The sequence below is a fragment of the Pezoporus flaviventris genome, unplaced genomic scaffold, assembly GCF_033815535.1.
Source record: "Pezoporus flaviventris isolate CSIRO_AGI_PZ_B2104156 unplaced genomic scaffold, CSIRO_AGI_Pfla_v1 ptg000154l, whole genome shotgun sequence".
Classification (NCBI taxonomy): domain Eukaryota; kingdom Metazoa; phylum Chordata; class Aves; order Psittaciformes; family Psittacidae; genus Pezoporus; species Pezoporus flaviventris.
The window spans coordinates 2,472,980-2,495,244 of record NW_026892702.1 but is presented as its reverse complement, the minus strand read 5'-3'; the positions used below and the strand labels follow the sequence as shown (position 1 = coordinate 2,495,244).

General features: G+C 47.9%; 1 protein-coding gene across 13 annotated transcripts in view; it reads right to left on the bottom strand.

The window, feature by feature from the left end:
• CACNA1B (calcium voltage-gated channel subunit alpha1 B) overlaps nt 1–22,265 on the bottom strand; it is a 297,888-nt gene that overhangs the window by 193,317 nt on the left and 82,306 nt on the right. For all 13 annotated transcript variants that reach the window (XM_061479698.1, XM_061479707.1, XM_061479708.1 and 10 more), the window contains 2 exons: nt 3,723–3,814; nt 1,409–1,561 (listed from right to left, as the gene is read on the bottom strand). In XM_061479698.1, coding sequence (XP_061335682.1) covers nt 1,409–1,561; nt 3,723–3,814 — 245 coding nt within the window. The remainder of the gene's footprint in view (nt 1–1,408; nt 1,562–3,722; nt 3,815–22,265) is intronic.

Sequence of the window (22,265 nt, the reverse complement as noted above, 5' to 3'; positions counted from 1 at the left end):
TCACTGTTGTTATTCCTCTGTAATGGTTGCATAGCCCCAGAGGTGCTGCAGTGGGTTGAGACGTGTTCTGCTTGGCATGAACACACACCCCCTGCAAAAAGATAGACATATCCTACAAATCCAGTCCAAAACTTCATTTCTTCCAGGAATGATAGAATCCCAGCCTGGTTTGTGTTGGAAAGGACCTTAAAGCTCATCCAGTTCCAACCCCTTACCATGGGCAGGGACACCTTCCACTAGAGCAGCTTGCTCCAAGTCACATCCAACCAGATCATACAACCTGGTTGTCCTTCACAAGTTGCATTATGTTTTTCTAACTAACATAGGAAGCAAGGAAACAATTTCACCCTGCTTTTGTAAAGGGAATATATGAAACTGCTTCCACATTGTTAGAAAGAGCTGTGAAGGATGCCCAGAGATTTGGCAGGGATGTTGTTTTATTACCATTTGAATGCATATAAATAAATCAATATTAAGACCTATTAGTGATAATCACTGAAAATACAAGACTGTGTTTAAAGACAGTCAATTGTACCTTAAATTGCAATCTTTTGGAGACAAGAACAATGTTTTCAGCTGTGGACAGCCCAGATAACCAACACATATTAGCACTACTATAAAGGAATATTTAAAGATCTGAGGAATTAGATGGCAAAATTAGGCTTCTTTGGTTTTAAACGGGCATGGATCCTGTGACATGGCAACCAGTCCCAGCCCAGGGTCTTGAAACATCCTTCTTCTCCACCTCCACCTTTTGGGGTTTATCCCTCATTCATAAGGAGACACATAATTTAGTCTGCAGTGCCTGATTTCCCTTGTTTTTCTCTGTTTGAAGGACATTTTTATCCTTTCTCCATGAAAAGGCTCCTTGCCTTCCATCTATTGCCTTTCAGGTTGCTCCCAGTCTTTCTAATCTTACTATTTCACACCAAAGTTCTCCTATCCGTGCAACATGCCCTAGAAACCTTGCAAGGAAGTTCAACGTTCAGCAGCTGTCATGGAGATAAACCCAGTGAAAGTGGAAACAGACCAGTGAACCAAAAAAACAACCCAAAAAAGCCTTAAACAAGCTGGAACAACAGGAATTTGGTTCTGTATTTGTACTACAGATAAATTCTACCATGAAAGGAAGCCCTAAGCACCTTCCCCTCATTCTTGAGTAGACAGAGAGAAACCCACTCAGGGGTACCATGGTGGTACAGCAGAGAGGAGAATCTGCTCGGCACATGTAAGGTGAACACAAAAGTCTGTTAAGTCTTGAAGTAGGTGGGTAAGGAGGGAGAGAATGCAGTGAACGTGGAAAAGGGAAAAGCAACATAAGAGCAGGGCAAAAAGCATCCTGGTGAGGTGAAGGGGACTAGAAGCATCATGACAATGTGCTGGGAGGGGAGGAAAGCTCGAAGCTCACCCGTCTCATTAGAGAAGCAGGTTTTATGGAACTTCCCCATGTAAAACTCCAGCCCGATGATGGCAAACATCACAATGGCAAAGAAGAGGAGCAGCCCGATCTGAAGCAAGGGCACCATCGCCTTCATGATGGACTTGAGGACAACCTGCAAGCCTGTGGGGACAAGGAAAAACAGGTAATCAGTGAGGGAAGGAAAACAAGGGCTTAGGGGTGGGGTGAGGTAGGAGAGAGGGGCTGTCTAAGGGGAAGTTTAGGACTGGCAATACCAAGCAAAGCTGCCTTTCCCAGGGTGCTATGAAAAAATGCAATAGCCATAATGCACTCAAGATGCAAGAGAAACCATCAGGAGTTATCTTTTCCTGACCTCTTTCCTTCAGGCTGCAGATTCACAGAACCATGGAATGGTTTGTGTTGGAAGGGACCTTAGAGCTCCTCCAGCTCCAACCCCTGCCACAGGCAGGGACACCTTCCACTAGAGCAGCTTGCTCCAAGCCCCTGTGTCCAACCTGGCCTTGAACACTGCCAGGGATGGGGCAGCCACAGCTCCTCTGGGTGCCCTGTGCCGGTACCCCAGCACCCTCACAGGGAAGGAGACTCGAAGTAAAGATGAGATTCAAGTTCTCTTAAGCCTCAGAGACACAAAAAGGACTTTTTCTGAAGCTGGTGGAGTCCCAGGGCTCAGCCTGGAGTGGGAGCAGGTCTGTAAGGCAGACCCTGCAGCAGTGGGCATGCCAGGGAGAGCAGGGAGCACTGAGCTACACTGGAGCTGCCCCTGCTGCTGTCATGACACACAGAACAGCCATGATGCTGCTGTGCCTGTCACACCCTGACTCTGGAGAAACACAACCCTGTCTCCAGGGCTATCCATCCATAGCTTTTCGCTGGCACTAAAACTCATTTTCAATTAAACCCAGGGGAGATAAGCCTGGAGATGGAGGTTTCAGATAACATCAAACAGACACGCATAACAAAAAACCTTCAGTGATAAGCATCAGCTGAAATGTCCCTTAGTGACCTGTCCTAAGGCTGGAAAATAAAGGATCATCATTGTCTTGCCACCCTGTACAACACTACTGAGGTCAATACGGGCGCATGCAGGAAAAAAGCACAAAGACCTGTTGGACAGGAAGAACACTGAGAATGCAGAAGAAAAGCAAATAAGATGCTTGTGCTGCCTCCACAGCATCACTAAAAACCAGGAGAGCGACTAATGCCCTGTGGGAAAATACTGTGCTGGTCCAGGACACATCACTGGGTGGGAGAGCACATCACCCCGGGGGGAACATGCAACCCACAGCAGGACAGGGGTACCCCTGAAGGGCCACCTTACTTCTCTGATGTCCTGTCACTACCACAGCACCATAAGTGCCTTACACAAGCAAAAAGTCCATGAAAAAACATCAGAAGCACCTCCTTATTAGAGATCCCATTAATAAATGACCCTTTGCCAAGGCTAGCCAAGGGCAAATCCTGTATGGGAATTCAGATTGTCCATGAAAAGGATGCCGAGTTCAGGAAATTTGGGTGCTGTTACTACAAAGCATAACCCTTGGCTGGATTTCTACAGCACTGACATTTCAGCCCCGAAGCAGCCAGTACAGGGACAGAGCTGGTGGAGCAGAGGGAGCAGCCTGGCTGCTGAGGGGTTAATGCAGAGAAGAGCAGAGCATCCCACAGAGCAGCAGTTCCCTTTCACTGGCTCTTGCTTCAGGGAAAAACCTTTCTGTTCAACATTCAGAAATGAAATACCCTCAGAGTGGCTGGTGAAGAGTGACAAATAAAAAGGCATTAAGCAATGGGGTTGGGAGTCTGATGGCTTCAGGGCATCAGCAAGGCATGATGCAGCTCCTCACTGGAGCATTCAGACCCTTCATGTTAACACATAAAATATATCAAGTTGCTCATTGAGTAGGCAAGAGCAAGTTCTATCCGCTCTTTGCCTTTGTTATTAAAGAGGCAAAATCCCCGCTGCAAGATGCTCAGCTGGTAAAATCTGTCAGAAGATCCAAGCTCAGGGGTCTAAAAGCTGCAGAATTTGGGTCTCAGATCTTCACAGCCCAGAGAATTAATTCAACCCCAAAAGGCAAAGGAGTCTTAGGACAAATCCCTGCCGCTCACTTGCAAGTTTGGAAGCACAGTGCTGAAATCAGCTGGCTGTATGCAGAATGAGATGGCAGGAAACCAGAGCATAGCAAGGGCAAGAGCCACAGACCACGGGGAAGCAGGGGAAGGAAATATTGCCGAGAAAAGCTTGTAACACCCCAAAAGGTACAGAGCCCCTGTGGCTGTAAGGTGATGTTATCGTGACACTCACTTGGGATTCCTGACACGAGCTTCAGGGGTCGCAACACTCGGACGGCTCGCAGGGTCCGCAGGTCAAAATCAGTCCCAGCGGTTGCTAGAATCCTAAATGCAAAAGAGGAGAGAGGGGGGAAATTGACATTAAATACAAATTCCTCTTTCCAAAGCATGGATAAGTGGTGAGTAAAACCTGGGAACATTCAAGCTGCTTTAAACTTTCCACCTGTGATCACACTGCAGATTGAGTCCACTGAAAACCGTCAACTCACATGCTCTTCCAGAGCTGCTGAGCCTTGCTCAGACTATAAAAATTCACAATATCTGCTTGATATGAGGCCATTTATACACAGACAGCAGGCCTGGCTTGGGCCATTAAAGAGCAGCACCTTGTGCTTATAGGAAAGCATACACCATTTTCAGAAGGAATGTTAAGCTAGAAATGAGCTTTTCCCTATAATGAATTCAGAAATCCCTCGAGTACTGATGTCTGGCATTTCCTAATATCTGAAGCAGTTCCCAGTTATACAATTTACTCTGTGTGTGCAACATTAATTTTTGTTCAGAGCAGCTTATTTGAGGAGAATATCCAGCGAGCAGGGAGCAAGTGTTTCTTCTGATCTGCAGTAACTCTGGTTAGAAACATAGCCCCAAAACAGAGCGACCCTTCAAAACGTAAGTGCTCTGCACAGAAAATGAAACGGCTTCACTATTCTAGGGCACAGCAAAGGAGGAAATCTTGTCACACAAGTCACAATGATGGAAACTCCTTAAGTGAAGACCCTGCCAGGCACAGTACCCCACAGAGAGCAAGGCAAAACTGCCTTCATTAATTACTGCAGCACTTCCCATGATGCTTCAACAAAACTATTCTTGATTTAAAACAGAGGTCCCCTAACACTAACACAGCCCACAGCAAAAGGCTTCTCACCAGCTCCCCATCAACTGCACCCTTTAAAGTGATTATAGCAACTGCCATGAGGTTTTGCCAGGTTTGCCCCCAGGTGGAAGTGGCCGAGCAACCAGCCCACTAGTGGGGTCTGCGAGCCCCAGCCACTTGGTACCCTGCATAAGAGATGCCACCACTTCGTTAACTACAACTGCTGAAAGCACTGCCTGGGCAGACCCAACCTTGACCATAATCAGACATTTTGCCAACCCTTCCCCAGGAGTTACTGCAGCAGGAGAGACCTGGAAACCTGGCTGGAAATTGGGATTCCAGAGCTGCCATGGACAGAGCTAGAGGGAGGATTCCAGGCTCGGACAATGAATCCTAGGTAGTTCTATGGGGCTTAAGCATCCAGCACAGCAAGTGTCCCATACTGGAGCAGAAAGATGCTCTGAGAAGCGCAGAGCACCCACGATGTATCTGCACCTCGCCAGGAGCCCTTTCTCTTGGCTCCTGATAACTGACCAATGAGCATTCAGCAAAGTGGCCAGTTGCCATAAAAAAATACAAGAGAAAGCAGAGTTTTTCAAGAGGAGAGATACAGTTCTGCTCTGCAACACGTATCACACAGGATGCCTGGCAAACTCGGCAGGGCAGGACGTGGCTACAGTCAGATAAAAACCCTGTCCTTGCCTTACTGACTGACTTAGCACCGCTGCCAAGCACGGGCCAGGGAAGAGCAGGATCAGCATTGCTGTGCGGAAAGGGCCAGACTCCATCAGCAGGAGGTGCTGGAGATCAGGAAAAAAGCATGCTGAGATGTTGGATGGCAAGAGAGGCAGCAGCAAGCCAGGACCCGAGGAGCAGAGGATCTCTTCTGTAGGACACCTGTTCCTACAGTTTCACAACCAGAAAATTCACATTACATCAGCTCTGTCGCTGCAGTTTGAACATAAAGCAACAGGAGACATTTAAAACCAAGAACCATCACACGCAGAGAATTCTAATTCCATCTTCTGCACCCGTGCCAGTGATTACATTCCTCTTCTTCCCTCCACCCTCACAACTTAATTGCTCACTTATACACCTCAGCAGTCTAGGAACAGCACACACTCCAAGTCAAAAGATAATCTTCAACATCCACCTTGGATGTTGCTACTAACAGCGCAATTAGTCTCCAGCGAGCTAAGATGGATTTGTGCTTGTCATTAGGCAGAGCCCTGGTTCCTGGTGCAAGCTGAGGGGTGCTTGGTACTTCATCTTTCTCTTTCTAAATTCAGAAAGGAAATGGGAGTGAATGGGGGACACCATCAATTAGTCCCATGGTGCCAGTAAACGTTCCAGTGGCTGGGGGTCTTCATTACAGTCTTGTCTTCCTAAATAGGCTTGATGCTGAAAACAACTGGCTTCAACTGCACAACATCCCGATCTCTCCACCCAAACCAAGACCCCTAATCCTTCATTAACTCCCACGTCACCAGCACAGTGATCCTCTTGCTAACCTGCGCAGCCCAGCATCTCCCACAGCTGGAGAGCTGGTCCAAGGATCCTATCAAATCACACTTGAATCGTGCAAAGCATCCATGACTGTACAGCTAAGCTGTCACTGCTACATCTGCACATGAATCAGCCACTCCTGTAAAACAATACAGCCCTGGCCAGGTTTTGCCTAGAGAGAATAAAAACCACAGCTGCCTCCAAAAAAAAAAGCCATGTTTGGGAGAAGAAACAGAAGGCCACAGGGGTGAGATGCTGGCTCTAGGTCTAAAAATTCACATTTGAGCCTTGCAGGTAAATGAGATAGGAGGTGAGAAAACCCAAGTGGGCATCCAACATGTTCCATAGAGTCATACAATCATAGAATGGTTTGGGTTGGAGAGGAGCTTAAGACCATCCAGTTCCAAACCACCTGCCATGGGCAGAGGCACCTCACACTAGACCACATTGCCCAAGGCTCTGTCCAACCTGGCCTTGCACACTGCCAGGGATGGAGCATTTACCACTTCTTTGGGGAACCTGTTCCCATGCCTCACCACCCTCAACAGGGAAGAACTTCTTCCTTATATCTAACCTGAACTTCCTTAGCTGTCCCAGGGTGGAGATGGTGCCTTTTCTCACTGCAGAACCAAAGCTGATTTACAGCTGCTCAGAGTTTCTTTCCTCTAAACCATTCAGACATGCATGGAAGAATGCCCCAGTGAGGGAAGTATCTGCCTAAGTGGAATCGTTCTGGTTTACCTTCTACCCTACTCCAGCTGAAAGCTCACAGCAGCCACTGTGAGTTAGGCCAGAGCAAGTCAGAAATGATCATTAAAAATAAGAGGAATAGAGAGATCAACTGAACTGGCTGACAAGCACGTCCTGGCAATCCCACCAAAGCATCCCTGGCTGCACAGCCAACAGCTGGGAACAAAGCAGAGGTGAGGGGTGAGCCAGTGATGGAAATCTGCAGTGAAAGGTAAAAAAAACCACAACACAAGCAGCAAAAGAAAAGATTTTAGGAGAAAACTTCACAAAAATGAATAAATGATTTGATCTACAGCTCTTTTTGTATCTTAACAGGTTGCACAGGCACACAGATTTGGTAGGCTTAGGATGTTGTCTTTGGTAGTGCTTCAAGTATTTAAGTGCAACAAAATCTCATTAGATAAGTTCTTCCATGTAATTTGACTTTATACAAGCAGGACGGCTGACCATTAAACCATTCTTGTTCATAGAGAGGGGTCAGCCTGGAGAAGAGAAGGCTCCTGAAGGGGAGACCTTAGAGCAGCTCCAGTGCCTGAAGGGGCTGCAGGAAACCTGGAGAGGGGCTTGGGACAAGGGATGTAGGGACAGGCCAAGGGGAATGGCTTTAACCTGCCAGAGGGGAGACTGAGATGAGCTCTTAGGCAGAAGCTCTTCCCTGTGAGGGTGCTGAGGCGCTGGCACAGGGTGCCCAGAGAAGCTGTGGCTGCCCCATCCCTGGCAGTGTTCAAGGCCAGGTTGGACACAGGGGCTTGGAGCAAGCTGCTCTAGTGGAAGGTGTCCCTGCCCGTGGCAGGGGTTGGAGCTGGAGGAGCTTTAAGGTCCCTTCCAACATAAACGGTCTGTGGTTCTATGCTGTGCTGCTATGGAGGATCTGAGCACACATCTTGCCAGCCCAGCAGTGGCTCAGCACTGCTGCAGCCATTCCTCACTTTCACAATAACTTGGTTAAACACTGCTTTCTGTACCACCACCTCCACTAACATGCTCTGACTGACATCTGCTTCCAGAGACCAGACTGAATTGATCATAAATGCCTGATAACTTTTCTTCTAGCAAAGCCTGGAATGAATTATAAGAGCAGCTTATTCCTTTGGGTATAAAAGAAAGCAAGGAATAAACAGGAAGTTCCTGTCCTGAATGCTATACTAACATAAATAATTAGCAAGCAATCTCTTAAAGTACCTCAGAGCTCAGGGTTTCTGTGTAGTGCCTCAGCAAGACACACATGCTGTCTTACAACACTGCACTTTTTACAGCTCCCCGGTAACAAAGCTCCTTCCTGAAGCCCTGCCCAAAGAAAATGCCTTGAAACCCATTTACGCTTAGCCCCAGATCTCTGAATCCTGAGGACTAGAGGAGGGAAAAGCCAATCCTGCTCCTCAGAATCATCCCCACCTTGTCCTCCTCCTGCCTTAATTGCCTTTTGTGGATTTCATGGGATTGTATTAATCCCAGCCTTGTTTGTGCTTGGAAGGGACCTTAAAGCTCCTCCAGCTCCAACCCCTGCCACGGGCAGGGACCCCTTCCACTAGAGCAGCTTGCTCCAAGCCCCTGTGTCCAACCTGGCCTTGAACACTGCCAGGGATGGGGCAGCCACAGCTTCTCTGGGCACCCTGTGCCAGCACCTCAGCACCCTCACAGGGAAGAGCTTCTGCCTAAGAGCTCATCTCAGTCTCCCCTCGGGCAGGTTAAAGCCATTCCCCTTGGCCTGTCCCTACAGGCCCTTGTCCAAAGCCCCTCTCCAGGTTTCCTGTAAGCCCCTTTAGGCGTTTTAAGACTATTATAAGGATCCATTCCAGTTCTTCCAGATGATCTCTTTGGGAGCAGATGACAGAGGTGTTTTGTATCTCCCCCAAGGCAGGAAGAGGAGGAGAAACAGAAACACAGATGTCCCAAGTGAGAACCAAGAAGAAATGATCAAAAATACAGAGCTTTCTATACATATCTCTGCTCGTAGGAGCAACCACACCATGGGTCCAGCCTCAGCAAAGAGCAGCTGTGAGGCCCCACTCAGCACACACATGTATCTGCAGGTGATGGAGCACGTTTTCCTCCCAGTACCATGATATCACTCTCTATAAGTCACAACAGAGGCAGCATGAGATGTGTAGCAGAGACCTGGATCTGGCTGCAAGTTCAGTAGCTTCAGTGTGTCTGCCTGTTAGCAGATAACATACAGCTACAGCAAAAACCAGCAGGATCAATAACTAAGAATGATTAACACTTCCAAGGGGTTCTCAACACTGGACAACACCAGTGCCAGGGCAGGTCCCGCTAGAGTAGGAATTGCTGGCATAAATTGCAGGTATTTTTTATGTCACCTTGCTATTTATTACAAACTCTAGTCCTAGGAAGTGGACACAGGGATTTTTTCCAGAAACCTTATCCCAAGCACCCATTCCTGAGAACCAAATCAATCTCTTCAGTGGATTAGGAGAAAGGATAAATACCCACCAGACAGCTGCCCTCAAAAGAAAGATAAAGGTAGCCAGCTGCACAGCAGCTGTCCTATGAAAAGAAACAGCAACCACCTCTTCCTACCCATATACTGAACCCCAGCTAATGCGGATACTTTGGCAGCATCAATCCCAAAACCTCTGATAGATGTACAGAAAACTCCAGTAAATCACCCCCATTCCCAGGGCCTGACTCTGGGCATAGGCTGACAATGTTGAACAAGCCCCAGTGACACCCAAGAAATGGGAACTAACAGGAAAAATGAATAAAACTAAGATTTTCATCAATATTGGCTGACTAGTTTAAAGACACTTCCTCCATCATCTATGGGCAGCCCGGAGGCTGACTGTTGCCTCTATCTGTGTCTCTTGCTCACCCAATCCTTCCTGATTACCCCACCCCAGGGGGTGAAGCAGGTCCCTAACTCCCTGTGGAGCTGTCACCACCACCAGGATCACTGTTGTGGTGTTCATGGAAGCTGGCAACCCAAGGGGAAAACCTGCAAGGTCCTTCTGATCCCACACCACTGCGAGAACACTTGGGAATTTTACAGTAAAACTTAAATGGAAAGAAATAATTCTTTTGAAAACAGAGATTCTATGGAAAATACTCTTTTCTCTCAAAAAAAAAAGGCCCATAAAATCCATTCTAAGAAGCTGGGCTTTTTATCTGGTGTGTTCCTTTCAAAAGCATATGCAGAACATTAAAAATTTATGAAGATATATATTCTTCATTTCTTCCCCCCCCCCCCCCCCCCCCAAACTATTCGCCATGGAAGGCTGCTCTGCTGCTGCTTTCTGAGCATTTTAACCCCAAATCAGCACACAACACATTTCTGACTGCAGCTGGCAAGACTTTCCAGGACCAGGAATACCAACAGCACACCAACAACCACAGGGCAGCCACTGGCCTCACTGTGCACATCACAGCCTTTGAATCAATGGTGCTTATCTGGAAACACCAACTTCCTCAGCATCCACCCTGCACAATGGCCAGGAACCATCTACCCATCCAGGAGATCCTGTGATGAGTGGAGGTGGCCACCAAGAGAGAGCTTCCTATCAGGGAAGCTTCTGCCCAAGTGAATGTCTGTGAGGGCTGGACCCCGTGTTCCTGGGTGGAGGAGGGTGCAAGAATCACCTGCACAAGGGGAGCTCCAGTGGAGTCAGGCAGTGGGTGGAGGAGCTACAGGAGGAAAACAGCATGTCCTGATGGATTAGGAAGGGGAATAAGAAACAGGGTGTTACTGGAAACATTGCAAGAAGAAATATTAGGTCCTCATGCCACTGACCTCCAAGGACTACGGAACATCAACAGCAAACAGAAACCACAGTGGAGAAGGAGGCACCATAATCTCTAGCATGGCAAAAGGACATCACTTGCCCCCATTCCCTCATATATACCAACCAGCAACAGATAACAATGCCTTGGCAGCAGATGAAGCCGATGAGCATGATTCACAGGGAAAAACCACACCAGCTGCACACACTAGAAGCCAAAGAAGGATGTGGTAAGTGTTAGTAGTGGGTGTCTGTCTGCTGAGAGGCACCTCAGCTGCAGTGCAAATCAAAATGGGTATTTTTCACCTTCTTCACTCCCCAGTGCCTACTGAAGACATTGCTCAGTGTTAGGCTGGTGACATGGTCTGGCTGATTTCCCTACCTTGGACTTGAAGGTGGAGGAACCTAGCCAAGAGGTGCCCATGAACCAGCCCCTCGGGTGCAGGCAGCATTGCCCAAGCCTAGCTTGTGCTCAGACTGCAGCTACACCATGTCAGTCCTGCTGCTCCCTCCTTCTCCCAGCCGCAGCACAGATCTGCATGCAAACGGTGACCAGAGGAGCTGGAAGGATGCCCCTTTTCTCTCAGTTTGGTTTCATGGTGTATGAGCTTTATCTTGACTACCAAAGACAGCATCAACACCAGGTCTGAGCCGATAAGTAAATCTGGCATGCTAATTGTACCATTTAATTTATGGCACTACCAGGTCCATCTGTTGGCTGCATCACTCCACACTGGAGATTTCCCAATCCCTCCCATAGTCCCTCCCATGTGAAAGGGCTCAGCTTACCAGCTCTCTGCCTCTGCTTTAGATGACCAACACCAAGTCTAAGGATCTAATTAGATACCTGCAAATTGCTTTGAGCAACCTGGTCTAGTGGGAGGTATCCCTGCCCATGGCAGGGGGTTGGAATTAGATGGTCTTCCAACTCAAACCAGTCTGTGATTCTATGATATTATGTCTAAGCCAACTCCTTCACTTCAAATCACATCTACAACACAATGTCCTGGGTCCCAGTCTTTAACGAAAGCCCATTCAGAGCAACTCAGTCTGGTCCCCTTGCTCAGAAAACAACACGCTGGTCTCATAATCAACTGTATTTTTCAACACAGCCTCTCTATGGTGAAGGGTAAACCTCTCTTTAGCTGTAACATGAAGAGAACAGAAGGCAAAATAAAATACACCGAGGGAATAACAATATTCAACAGAATGGGGTTGCTCTGCTTCAGAGGCACAAACAGCCAATTCATTCCTTGGTCTCACTTTTAAGAGCCTTTTGCAGCCAGCATTTAATTTGCCACCAGCCTTCCGCATACAGAGCTGCCCAGATATGAACACAACTCTCCTCCTCTTTTATGGCAAAAATGCTTGAGATTCCTGGGAGGAGATGAAGCAAAATGAGAGCAGAATTCCCCCCCCCTTAAAACCACCTGCAACCTACTTTCCTGACTGTAATTCCTGAGCCAGATTCCAGGGAGAAGACAAGGAGAGGAGCATCTGTAGACACTCCTCTGCTCCAGCAAGACACACAACAACCAAGCAGTATGCGACTCCCAGACAAAACGAGTGAGGTTTCGCAGTGTGCAGGGAGCTGAGAGCTTGGCTTCTACCCAGGATAGAGGGAGATATTTTGGTTATGAGGCAATTGCTCAAATAAGCCCTTGCTGCTTCTGAGCAGGAGAGATGTGAACATGCCACACCACGGAGCAGAAAAGGAGGCTCATTCGCAATATGCAATGAGAGCTAGCAGGAAAAAGCACATGTCCAAAACATTTTAGTGAGCTCACGCTGGGAAAACTGAGCACAGAGGAGTTAAAACCATCCTGCACTCCACTGTGGCTGCAAAGTAGGTCATACCTTGAGCCTCACTACATTAACATTACAAAGGAGAGAAGAGGCTGCTTTCTGTCCTTGGAAATGGGCATCCCAGAATTTTTACCTGGCATCAGAGGATGCGCAGAGCAGGAGCTGGGAGCTCAAAGTGCTCTCCTGGAGAGGTGTTCCACAGTGCACCCCATGGTCTCTTGGGGATGGGCAAGCTATGAGGGGGGTTAACTCAGTAGCAGACTGAGAGGTGAGGGGAATTTCAGGGTGAGCAAAAATGGTTCAAGTATTTTTACTTGGGGAAAGATGAGAGCAATGAATCATAGAATGGGTTGGAAGGGACCTTAAAAATCATCTAGTTCCAGCCCCCTGTTAGGGATTGCTTGCTTCATTTGTCAAGTTCTAAAATTAAGCATTCTGACTTTTAATGTGTTTTCCCTCTTAGTGCAAGTAATTCCTGTCAAGCCTGCAAATATTTCTGACTTGATTTAAACCTGACATTTTCCTGAAAAATACAACCCCTCAGTTGCTGTGTGTATGAAAAATGCCACCCAAACTAGACACCACGTTTCACTGCCATGCAGGTCTGAAGGAACATGACTTTGGTATGTACTAGTTGGTGGTTTGAAATCGGGCAAAGGACAGGGCACACTGGGAATGTTACTGGGGTTAATCTTTCTGCCAGGTGGGCTAGCAGGGCAGCACATCACTGCAGGAGGCAAGAGGTCCAAATCACCAAAAACACATCTCAACCTTCCTTCCTTATAGTACCCATGAAATGAGAACCTCCTTGCCAGACCGCCCTGGGAACGGTGATGAAATCTGTGTCCTTTGGAACCAGAACCACATCACCCTCTGCACATGGCCAGTCCCCAGTTCAAGAGTTAAGAAGAAAATGTCATCATTGTCAAATTACACTGATGTTTAACAGGCAAGGCAAAATGGTTCAGAACAAGAGCTGAAGGCTTCCCTCTTGGGGTGCTGAACTGATGCTGTTGGAGAAGGACTGCAAGTAGAAGCCAGCAAAGGATGGCACAAAAGAGAAGGAAAAACACCTGTCAGGGTGGAAAGAAGACTTCTCATTAGGTTACTGTTGTCTGGTCCTTTCTGTACTTCAGGTTTTGGTTTTCCAAGCCACCAGCTGAACTATGCCCTAGCTTCCAGGGGGAGTGCAGGGAGGGATGGCCTTCCCCTGAGTCCAGCCATCCCACCTTGCCACTGCACTGCTGAATCCTGTAACACACAATCATGGAATGGTTCGGGTTGGAAGAGACCTTAAGATCATCCAGTTCCAACCCCCTGCCACGGGCAGGGTCTCCTTCCACTAGAGCAGGTTGCTCTAGATTGTTGTAATGATCTAGAGGTGGGCAGATAATGTGCAAGGATAAACACGGAGTACAAAATGACAGCCAAGAACATTAATATAATAAATGGGAAGGTAGAGAATGGAGTTACTTAATTCACGCTGCCACATTTGCACAGTTTTTGTGTTCATTCTCCAGCACTCAGCCAGCCAAGTCTCACTGGCACAGCCAAATAGATGACAAAAATGGATCATCAGCATCATCCACACCTGGATGTACTTGTGTACTTGACCAGCTTGAGACCCAAAACCACCCACAAACTGAACCAAGCCATCCTAGCTAGAAGATTCAGCAGGATGTCAAGCGTTCCTGGGTTTTCCTACACCATAGCAAAATACTGGCAATCAACAGATTCCTGCTGCCATCACCACGTCATTGCACCTCTATTCCTGCCTGCTACTTATTGTGTTCCTCCCAGCACAAGCACGTGCTACACCCAAGGAGTGACACTCAGTTCATGCTGCCACTTGCATACTGTAGAGGAACACCATCCAGGTGGTAAAACCCAATTTACCAAAGCAGTATCAAAGGGGGTTAGTGGGTGCACAAGCACCCACCACTCCTTCAGCACTTCCTTACAAAGGGAACAGCCACAGTCCCTCTGTGCAGGGAAAGACCCTCACTCTTCTGCTTGATCAGGTTTCTTCCCTTCAGATAGAGGTTGGCCAGGGAAATGGTTCCTAGCCATTGTTACACGTGGTCACAGGACACTTCAAAAGGCTCAAATGACCCAAACCCCCAACATTTTTCCACCTGCAGAAAGTGCCCTTTGCTCAGAAGGGCAGCATTGCCGGTGGGCACACAAGGAAGCAGCCCCAAAATCAACAAAGCTCTATTAAAAGCCACAAGACCTTTTTTCTCTCTAAAACATATCAGGGCTCTCTATTTGTCTTGTGATTCCTCAGCTTTTCCAGGCAGCCAGGGTCATGTTTTCAAGCTTTAGTCTCTGAGCCATGAAGAGACACACTTCCAAATAAAAGCTGAAACACTCCTCTTGTCACAGGGATTAATATAAGGCACCAGATATCATCAGACTTGCCATGTAATATCTCTTCGTCCATGCACTCCTCATTGTCACTCCCAAAAGATCTTACTCGCTCTTTCTTAGGATTTTTTGTATCTTTTTTGGCTAGAACTCTCACAGCAAACATGCAATGTTGTTCTAAGGAAAACACAGTTTGCCAAGACATCTAAAATATTGTGTATTCCCTCCATCTGCTTCTGCTAAATAAACCCAGGGCCTTATCTAATATAATGAGGAGATGTTGGCAATAATTGCACAGCCATCTGTACCATGCTTTAAACCTGTTGCAAGCTGGGCTGTGGACATGAGGAAGTCACAATTTATTCCTTCTATACTGAAAACAGAAATTGTAAACTTCCCCCCCTTTTTCTTTCAGGGTAATTTAGCCATATCGGCTCCTATGCTTGGAGAACAGTACATCATGAATGCGACAATTAAACCTCCTCTTTCCCCCCTATTGTGCATAGATGAAGCTCAAGTTCTGCAGCTGGCAAGGTTCAGAGCAAGCCCAGGCGAGTGCTGGTTGCAGGGGTGTTTCTGCCCAGCATAGTGGCAACATAATGCAATATATCTCAGCAATGCCTCCGCACCATTAGAGATCTGCCTGTGCACAAGCCCTGCTGAGGACCGTCCCAGAGGAGACTTACCAGAAACTCCAAGGTTTCATTACGAACCTGAGCAGTGGTGCTCAGCTATTTTACACAGGAGTCAAAAAACACCGAGGTCCTGGCGTAAAAGGAATTTGAGAAACACCTTGCTGCCTATGAAACCAAATTACCTGGGTGCACCCAGGTACATGTTGGGTGGGAATCAAGATGCTCAGAGAACACAGCATAGCTGCTGCATGCTCAGGAGGCAACATTCAATGACTACAAGGATCACCTGAACACCAGTCCAACACATGCCCATGATCATGCCCGTCCTCCTTTCCTCCTTCTCCACCATCCATACCACAGCTGCCCACTCTTCTGCTATTTTACCTACCCTTTTTCATCTACCAGACACGATAACCCCCTTCCCAAAACAAACACAAGCGCACGGATGCTCAGTCAGCAATGGGAGCATGCAGTGCCACCAGGTCCCATAGAGCAGAACGTGTGGGACCTCAGGGGCAGAGCAATGTCACTGGTGCATGGAAGAGACATCTTTGTAACAGGATAGGGGCATGTTCTTAGATTAATTCTTAGCTCAGATAACAGAGGCTTTTCCTCTCCGCTGGGCTGTTAAGAACTCTGGAATCACTGCAGATAAAAGCCAGGCAGCATTTTCATCCTAAACTCAATGTTTCTGGGCTGTATAATCCAGCCATTGAAAAATACATGCTCTGGGCTAAAACGCTAACATACCAGGTCCCAGCAAGCAGCAAATGTTTGAGTTTCACAGATTTCCAGAGCAGTCCCTTTGAGCCTATCGGGCAGTTCCAAGCTGGACAAGCGGAGATGGAAGCTGTAGATTTCCAGGGGATGCTGCACTTGTATCAGTCATGGGTTTCAGAGCTTCATTTCACTCCACTGACCAGACAGGCAAGTTTGCCAGTGGGCTGGAGCCATCTGAAATCCAGGCAGACAGCAGCAGGCACCAGAGAAGACTGTTCATTGGCACCACTGGTCTGCTGCAGCAAGTTTTCTTTGTGAAAAGACAGACCTGAGTTACTGGGCAGGAGAAAGATCAGTGTGGAATTTCTTAGACAGCTGCAGAAGAGATGAGAAGCATCCCATGGTTCACAGCATCTTTCTGACAAGGAGAATATAGCACTGAAGGCTTTGGGATGTAGGCCAACAGCATCAGAAGCTTTTTGTTGATGCAGCCTATTGCTGTGAAATGGTCCAGAAAACCCCCCTAGCTTTTCAGCACCAGAGTTAAGTGTTTCGTTAGGAGCTAAATCATTTCAGGCTTGCCTCTACAGCAGCAGAGAAAAGCATAAGCACAGGAAAAGAAACCAAAAGCAGCGGTGGCAGTCTCTGCTGTCCAAAGTGCATGGGTCAGGTGGAACAAGGAGTAGCAAGAGTGGCTTTAAGACCTGACAAATTTAATTATTGAGAGAGCAAGACAAGTCACTGTTTCACTCCATGCTGCTGTTTTTAATTTATAATATACCCCTCCTGCTTAAGCTGTGCTTTTTAGGAAGGAGGTGCTTCATATTTTACTTGGTTTAAATCCTAAGGGGCTGGTAGTACCCAGCTCTGGTCCCTGCCCATTCAGTTCCTCCCCTGGCCTGGACATCCTGTCTCATTTAATCACCCAACTTGGTTGAGTTTTTCCCCAGAAATGCAGTGCTGGGGCTGCACCCACCAGGGAACCACCTCTGGGGTCTCCCTCAGACCTCTGAGCACTCTCCCACTCCATTGGCATTACGCTGAGTTTGCACAGAGCAGCCCATTGTCGAGATAACATCACCAGGGAAGATGCAGGGAGAGGCAGTGTGCTTTCCAGAGTAAGCATTTCTGACATTTGCTTAGTCATCTCCTTCCCTCCAGTTTGATATGCCGAGTGATTCCTTCCTCCAGTAGTCCTGGAAACAGCAGAAGGAGGCAGCTCCAGATGTGCACGTAGCAGCTCCAGGCACGGGCTGCTGCTGTGAGGTGGCACTGGGCTTTGTCCCATCCTCATCACCACCAAGTCTATCTTCCCACAGCACACAGGTGAACTTCACTTGGTAATTCCTCCATCAATCCTCAAGCCAGGGCACTGGGATGCTGACAGAGGGCTGGGAATGAAATGCACCCAGACACCAAGGTCTGCGGAGACACCAGCAGGGAGAAGCACCTAAACAAAGTTTACATCCTCCTTCCATCAGTGCCCCAGCTTGTTTGGGGACCTTTAGCAACTTGCTCTGCTTTCTTCCCGTTTCCATTCTGCTTTCCCCAACTTCCCTGGACCAGTCCGTAGCTCATGCCAGACGCTGCCAACAGCTCTGGAGCACTCAGCACCCAGCACAAGGGCATTGCCATTATGTTTGAGAGCTCTAAGCACTACCTCAATTAAAAGAAACAGCAGAAGAAAGCACAAAACACTGCATTCTGTAACTGCTCCATTAAGAGCAGCCCTGACAAAATGCAAATAGAGGGCACCTTAGTGGCAATAATTGAAGCAAATCAGGAATCACTGCTAGTTCTCAGAAAAAGCACTCAGCAAAAGAAGGGGGGTTTGTGCTGAAGAATGCCTTTTTTCCACTAAAAAATGTGTTTTCAGGGAAACATCACTTTCAGTTTTACAGTGGGAAATAATGGATCTTTCTGGTTTCGTTTTGATTTCAAATACGACTTGAGATTTTATTTTGATTTGGTTGGGTTTAACTGCAATGATACTGTAAAGCTTGGCTGAAAGCAGGCATTTCCACTTAAAATCAGGTTGAAACCTCCAAAGGGAAGCTATCTTTTGAAACAAAAACTTCCGGAACCAGGAGTTTTCCTCCACTATTTCTCACTAGGGAAAAATCTGGATTTCCAGGCAGCCTTCCTTCGAGCCTGGATGGAGCCTGCCCTCACCCCAAGTTAGCTCATACCCCCTTCCCATAGGATATGGAGTGGGGTCCAAGTATTTGACATGGAGACAATTGCTTGCCTGCATCTCCCTCACCTTCAGAGCCATGTGGGAGAGCTGGGGCAGCAGGTCACCCCATGAGATGCCCATATGTGCCAGCAGTGCTCTTGCACAGCCACTGACCCCAGCTGGATGGCTCAAGGAATCCCACTCACCCCTTCAGCTGCTGATGGCTCAGATAAGTGGTTGCACTTTGATATTTATACGAGTGTGCTGCTTGTCACAGCAGTCCACAGTAAAACACATTTCTGGCAGGCAAGGAAACGCCTTTGGTTTCTTGCAGCTTGTTGAGAAGCACAGATTCGTGGCAGAGGGACTGGAACTAAATGATCATAAGGTCCTTTCCAATCCTAACTATTCTATGATTCTATGCTGGCCCTTTTCTATTGTTGAGAGATTCCCCAGTAGAATCCCAGCCTGGTTTGGGTTGGAAGGGACCTTAAAGCTCCTCCAGCTCCAACCCCTGCCACAGGCAGGGACCCCTTCCACTAGAGCAGCTTGCTCCAAGCCCCTGTGTCCAACCTGGCCTTGAACACTGCCAGGGATGGGGCAGCCACAGCTTCTCTGGGCATCCTGTGCCAGCGCCTCAGCACCCTCACAGGGAAGAGCTTCTGCCTAAGAGCTCATCTCAGTCTCCCCTCGGGCAGGTTAAAGCCATTCCCCTTGGCCTGTCCCTACATCCCTTGTCCCAAGCCCCTCTCCAGCTTTCCTGCAGCCCCTTCAGGCACTGGAGCTGCTCTCAGGTCTCCCCTTCAGGAGCCTTCTCTTCTCCAGGCTGCCCCAGCCCAGCTCTCTCAGCCTGGCTCCAGAGCAGAGCTGCTCCAGCCCTCGCAGCATCTCCATGTGGCCTCCTCTAGCCTGGCTCCCACAGTTCCACATCCTTCTTGTGCTGGGGCTGCAGAGCCCCCCTAGCCTGGCATGGTACAGTGGTAATGGCACGAAAGCTCAGTCAGACACAAACGCAGATTGCTGAGAAAGAGCAGGGATTCAAGGTGGGCTTTGCATCATCGGGTTAAGGAGGGGACTGGGAGTGAATGCAACACTGGGGGCAAGTAATACTGAATGCACACACAACCTGGCCATTTCCATCCCAGTCCTCAACACCTCTGCCTGAGCCAGAAACTCATCCTCACATCCTGTTTTTCCAGCTTAAATAGTTTCAAACTGACCTGACAGGTCTTCCCATCCCCCCAAGCCTCCTGGATTTTGGGCACAAGCTCTGCCAAAGACCACAGTAGTGAGCCCAAAACAAGGAGAAAGCTGAGACCACCAATTTCATTACATCAGTGAGTGTCCCCACAGCAAGATTTTGAACTCCTTTACATAGAAATGAGAGGCTGGACCTGCACACGCAGCTACATCCAACCCCTTGAATTCAGTGACAGTCACAAGAGCTGAACCCACACGGTTCCCATCTCCCTGACCCAGCTGCAGGAAGGAAGGCATTTTTCCCCTTTTTCATTTCCCTCTCATTACAATTTTCTCCCTTGTTACACAAATGAGACAGCAGAATTTTAATGCCTCTTATGTTCTGTGAAACATAACAGCAATCGGTATCACTCTGACCTTTTCAGTGCTTTATAATTCCATCAGCTGTCCAGATCAACTCTTCCCTTCTCCGTGCTCAGCCAGGGTGAGCAGAGCAGAGGTGAGAGCACCACTGCTGCTCAGAGTGAAACACCAAGGAGGCTTTCCTGGTGGGACAGGACCAGGAGCTGTCTTCTATAGCATCAGCCCTTGGTATGGGATCAGCTAAGGGCAGAGGGTTGGAAGCAGGAGGCTGATAACGGGCTCCTGCTATGCATCCCGTAGCCGATGGCATCAGGATGGAGAGGAGAGCACAGTGCCCCATGGAGGTCCCAGGGATGTAGATGTGACTTTTGAAAGCCTGAGGAAGACAGCAATAGAAAAGCAGCACAGCAAACACATTCTCTTGGTATCACCAGCTGGGAAATGGAGATACAGTGAAGTCCCATGCCTCAACACAATGAGCACCACAAAGACCAGCTCAGACCCAAGCCCATAAACCCAGGCTATTTCCCAAACACTAATTCAAGTGCCTTCTGCTTTGCTGCTCTAGGGTTTGCATCCTCCCCATCCAAGCAGGAACCTGTCATTCCCATCCCTGCACCTCCACAGTGACAGAAGGGACTGCTCAAAGAAAGAGTGCTGACAGACCAGGCCACACAACAGCCCCAGTGGAGAAACTGCTTCCTGCACACATCAATCAGGTCAAACCTTCTCTGTGCTCCAAATCCACAGCTCAATTCACATCAGACTGTGGCACCCCAGCCGTGGACGGCACCATCTCTGAACACAAACTCACACACAGGGTGGTGCATCTCCACCCAGGCTGCTTAAGCAGCTCAAAAGGCTTCTCCCCCTTTTCCTTCCCCTTCCCCAGTTGTTTAACCTGAAATCTTCTCTAACAAACTCCCCCCACTGCAGGGAGAAAATGGCTCTGGCTGCCATAGGCAAGTGATAAGCCAGCAGATTTTAATCCTTGCCTGTTATTGTATTGCCACGAGGAGTACACGGATTGAGATAAAAGGCTCACCAGCCCAGCCATAACGATATTAGAAAGGCAATTATCTCCTTCGCCACCCGACTTTGTGCTTTCTTTCTATAATGAAGTTTCCAGCTAATGTTCGCAGTGACAGGACCAGCCACCACTAATTCACTGGGAAATGTAGAAGCTAATTGTTCAGCACATGAGGAGCAGCAGATCAAGGCTGCTTGAGAAACAAAAGGAAGAAAGGAGCAGCGGAGCCTCCTGCTTCTTCTTCAAGGGAAGAAGAAAGGAGCAGGGGAGCTCCAAGCAGGAGCAGATGAGAGCTCCTGGCTGTTGATGATGCTCGTGCCCCATCACAAAGCTGGTCCTAGAGTACCTTCAGGCTTTCCGCTATGGATGTCAGCACCCCAAACCACAGCAGCATGCTCTCAAATACACATTTGCTTCAATGCACCTGCCCCATGGATCCTGCTTTTTCAGACTGTTCCCAAACCATCAGGAGGGCTGAGGGGATGCTAAAATGAAGACAGCACTTGTTGAGCCCAGTAACTAGCACTGGAGAGTAAGCAGAGTGCCATCCCATAATCACCAAAGTAGCTCACTGTGTTACTGGCTGTAGATGGCAGGTTACAAATGGAAAGGAAAACAGAGGCACAGAGCAGAAAAGGGACTTTGGTGTCCCCAGTGTCACCCCCATTCAACTCCACCCAAATGGTCTCTGTGAACTCGGACCAAAGCTGCTTTCGGTCTATGAGCCATCCTCGCTTGTGTTTCCAAGCACGGAAGCAACTTGAGGGCTCTTCTCCCCCAGACAATAAATTATCCATAATTGTATGAGCTAAATATAGTTTTAAGCAAGCACACATCGTACAGATCCCAACACGAAGATGTTGGCTTAAATACATTGGGTTCATTGTTTCATAGAGGGGGTTTTGTGCTCTGTACTATTACTGAGTAGAATGAAATTACCGTTTGAGATACTTAATTTTACTAATTATAATCTTTAGGGGAACATTTTGAAAAATTACTGTCTTTACCAATGCATAAGTGACCATATGATGTCCTCTCTATTACTGCCACCAGAGTTTCTTCCCTCTTTCCAAATTGCGAGGTAGGACAGCACTTTACAAAAGCTCCCAGAAGGATGCGTTCCCACCAGCATCCCAACAGCTTGTGCTGTTTGTCTCATGCCATTGCAGAAGAGGATGTTTTTCTCCCTTAATGATAAGTGATGCTCTAATGACTTGAAAAAGTATCCAAAAAAGCCAAAACTGAAAACACATTTCAGCTGAGTTTCCTCAAAGTCAAAATTAGCACTAATTTTGATAGGACTGAAAAGCTGGTGTCTGTGGGCAATTCTTCCCTTCTTCCAGGGCTTTCCATTTTAAGATGGAACTATCCTAGTTCCTAGGATAGAAC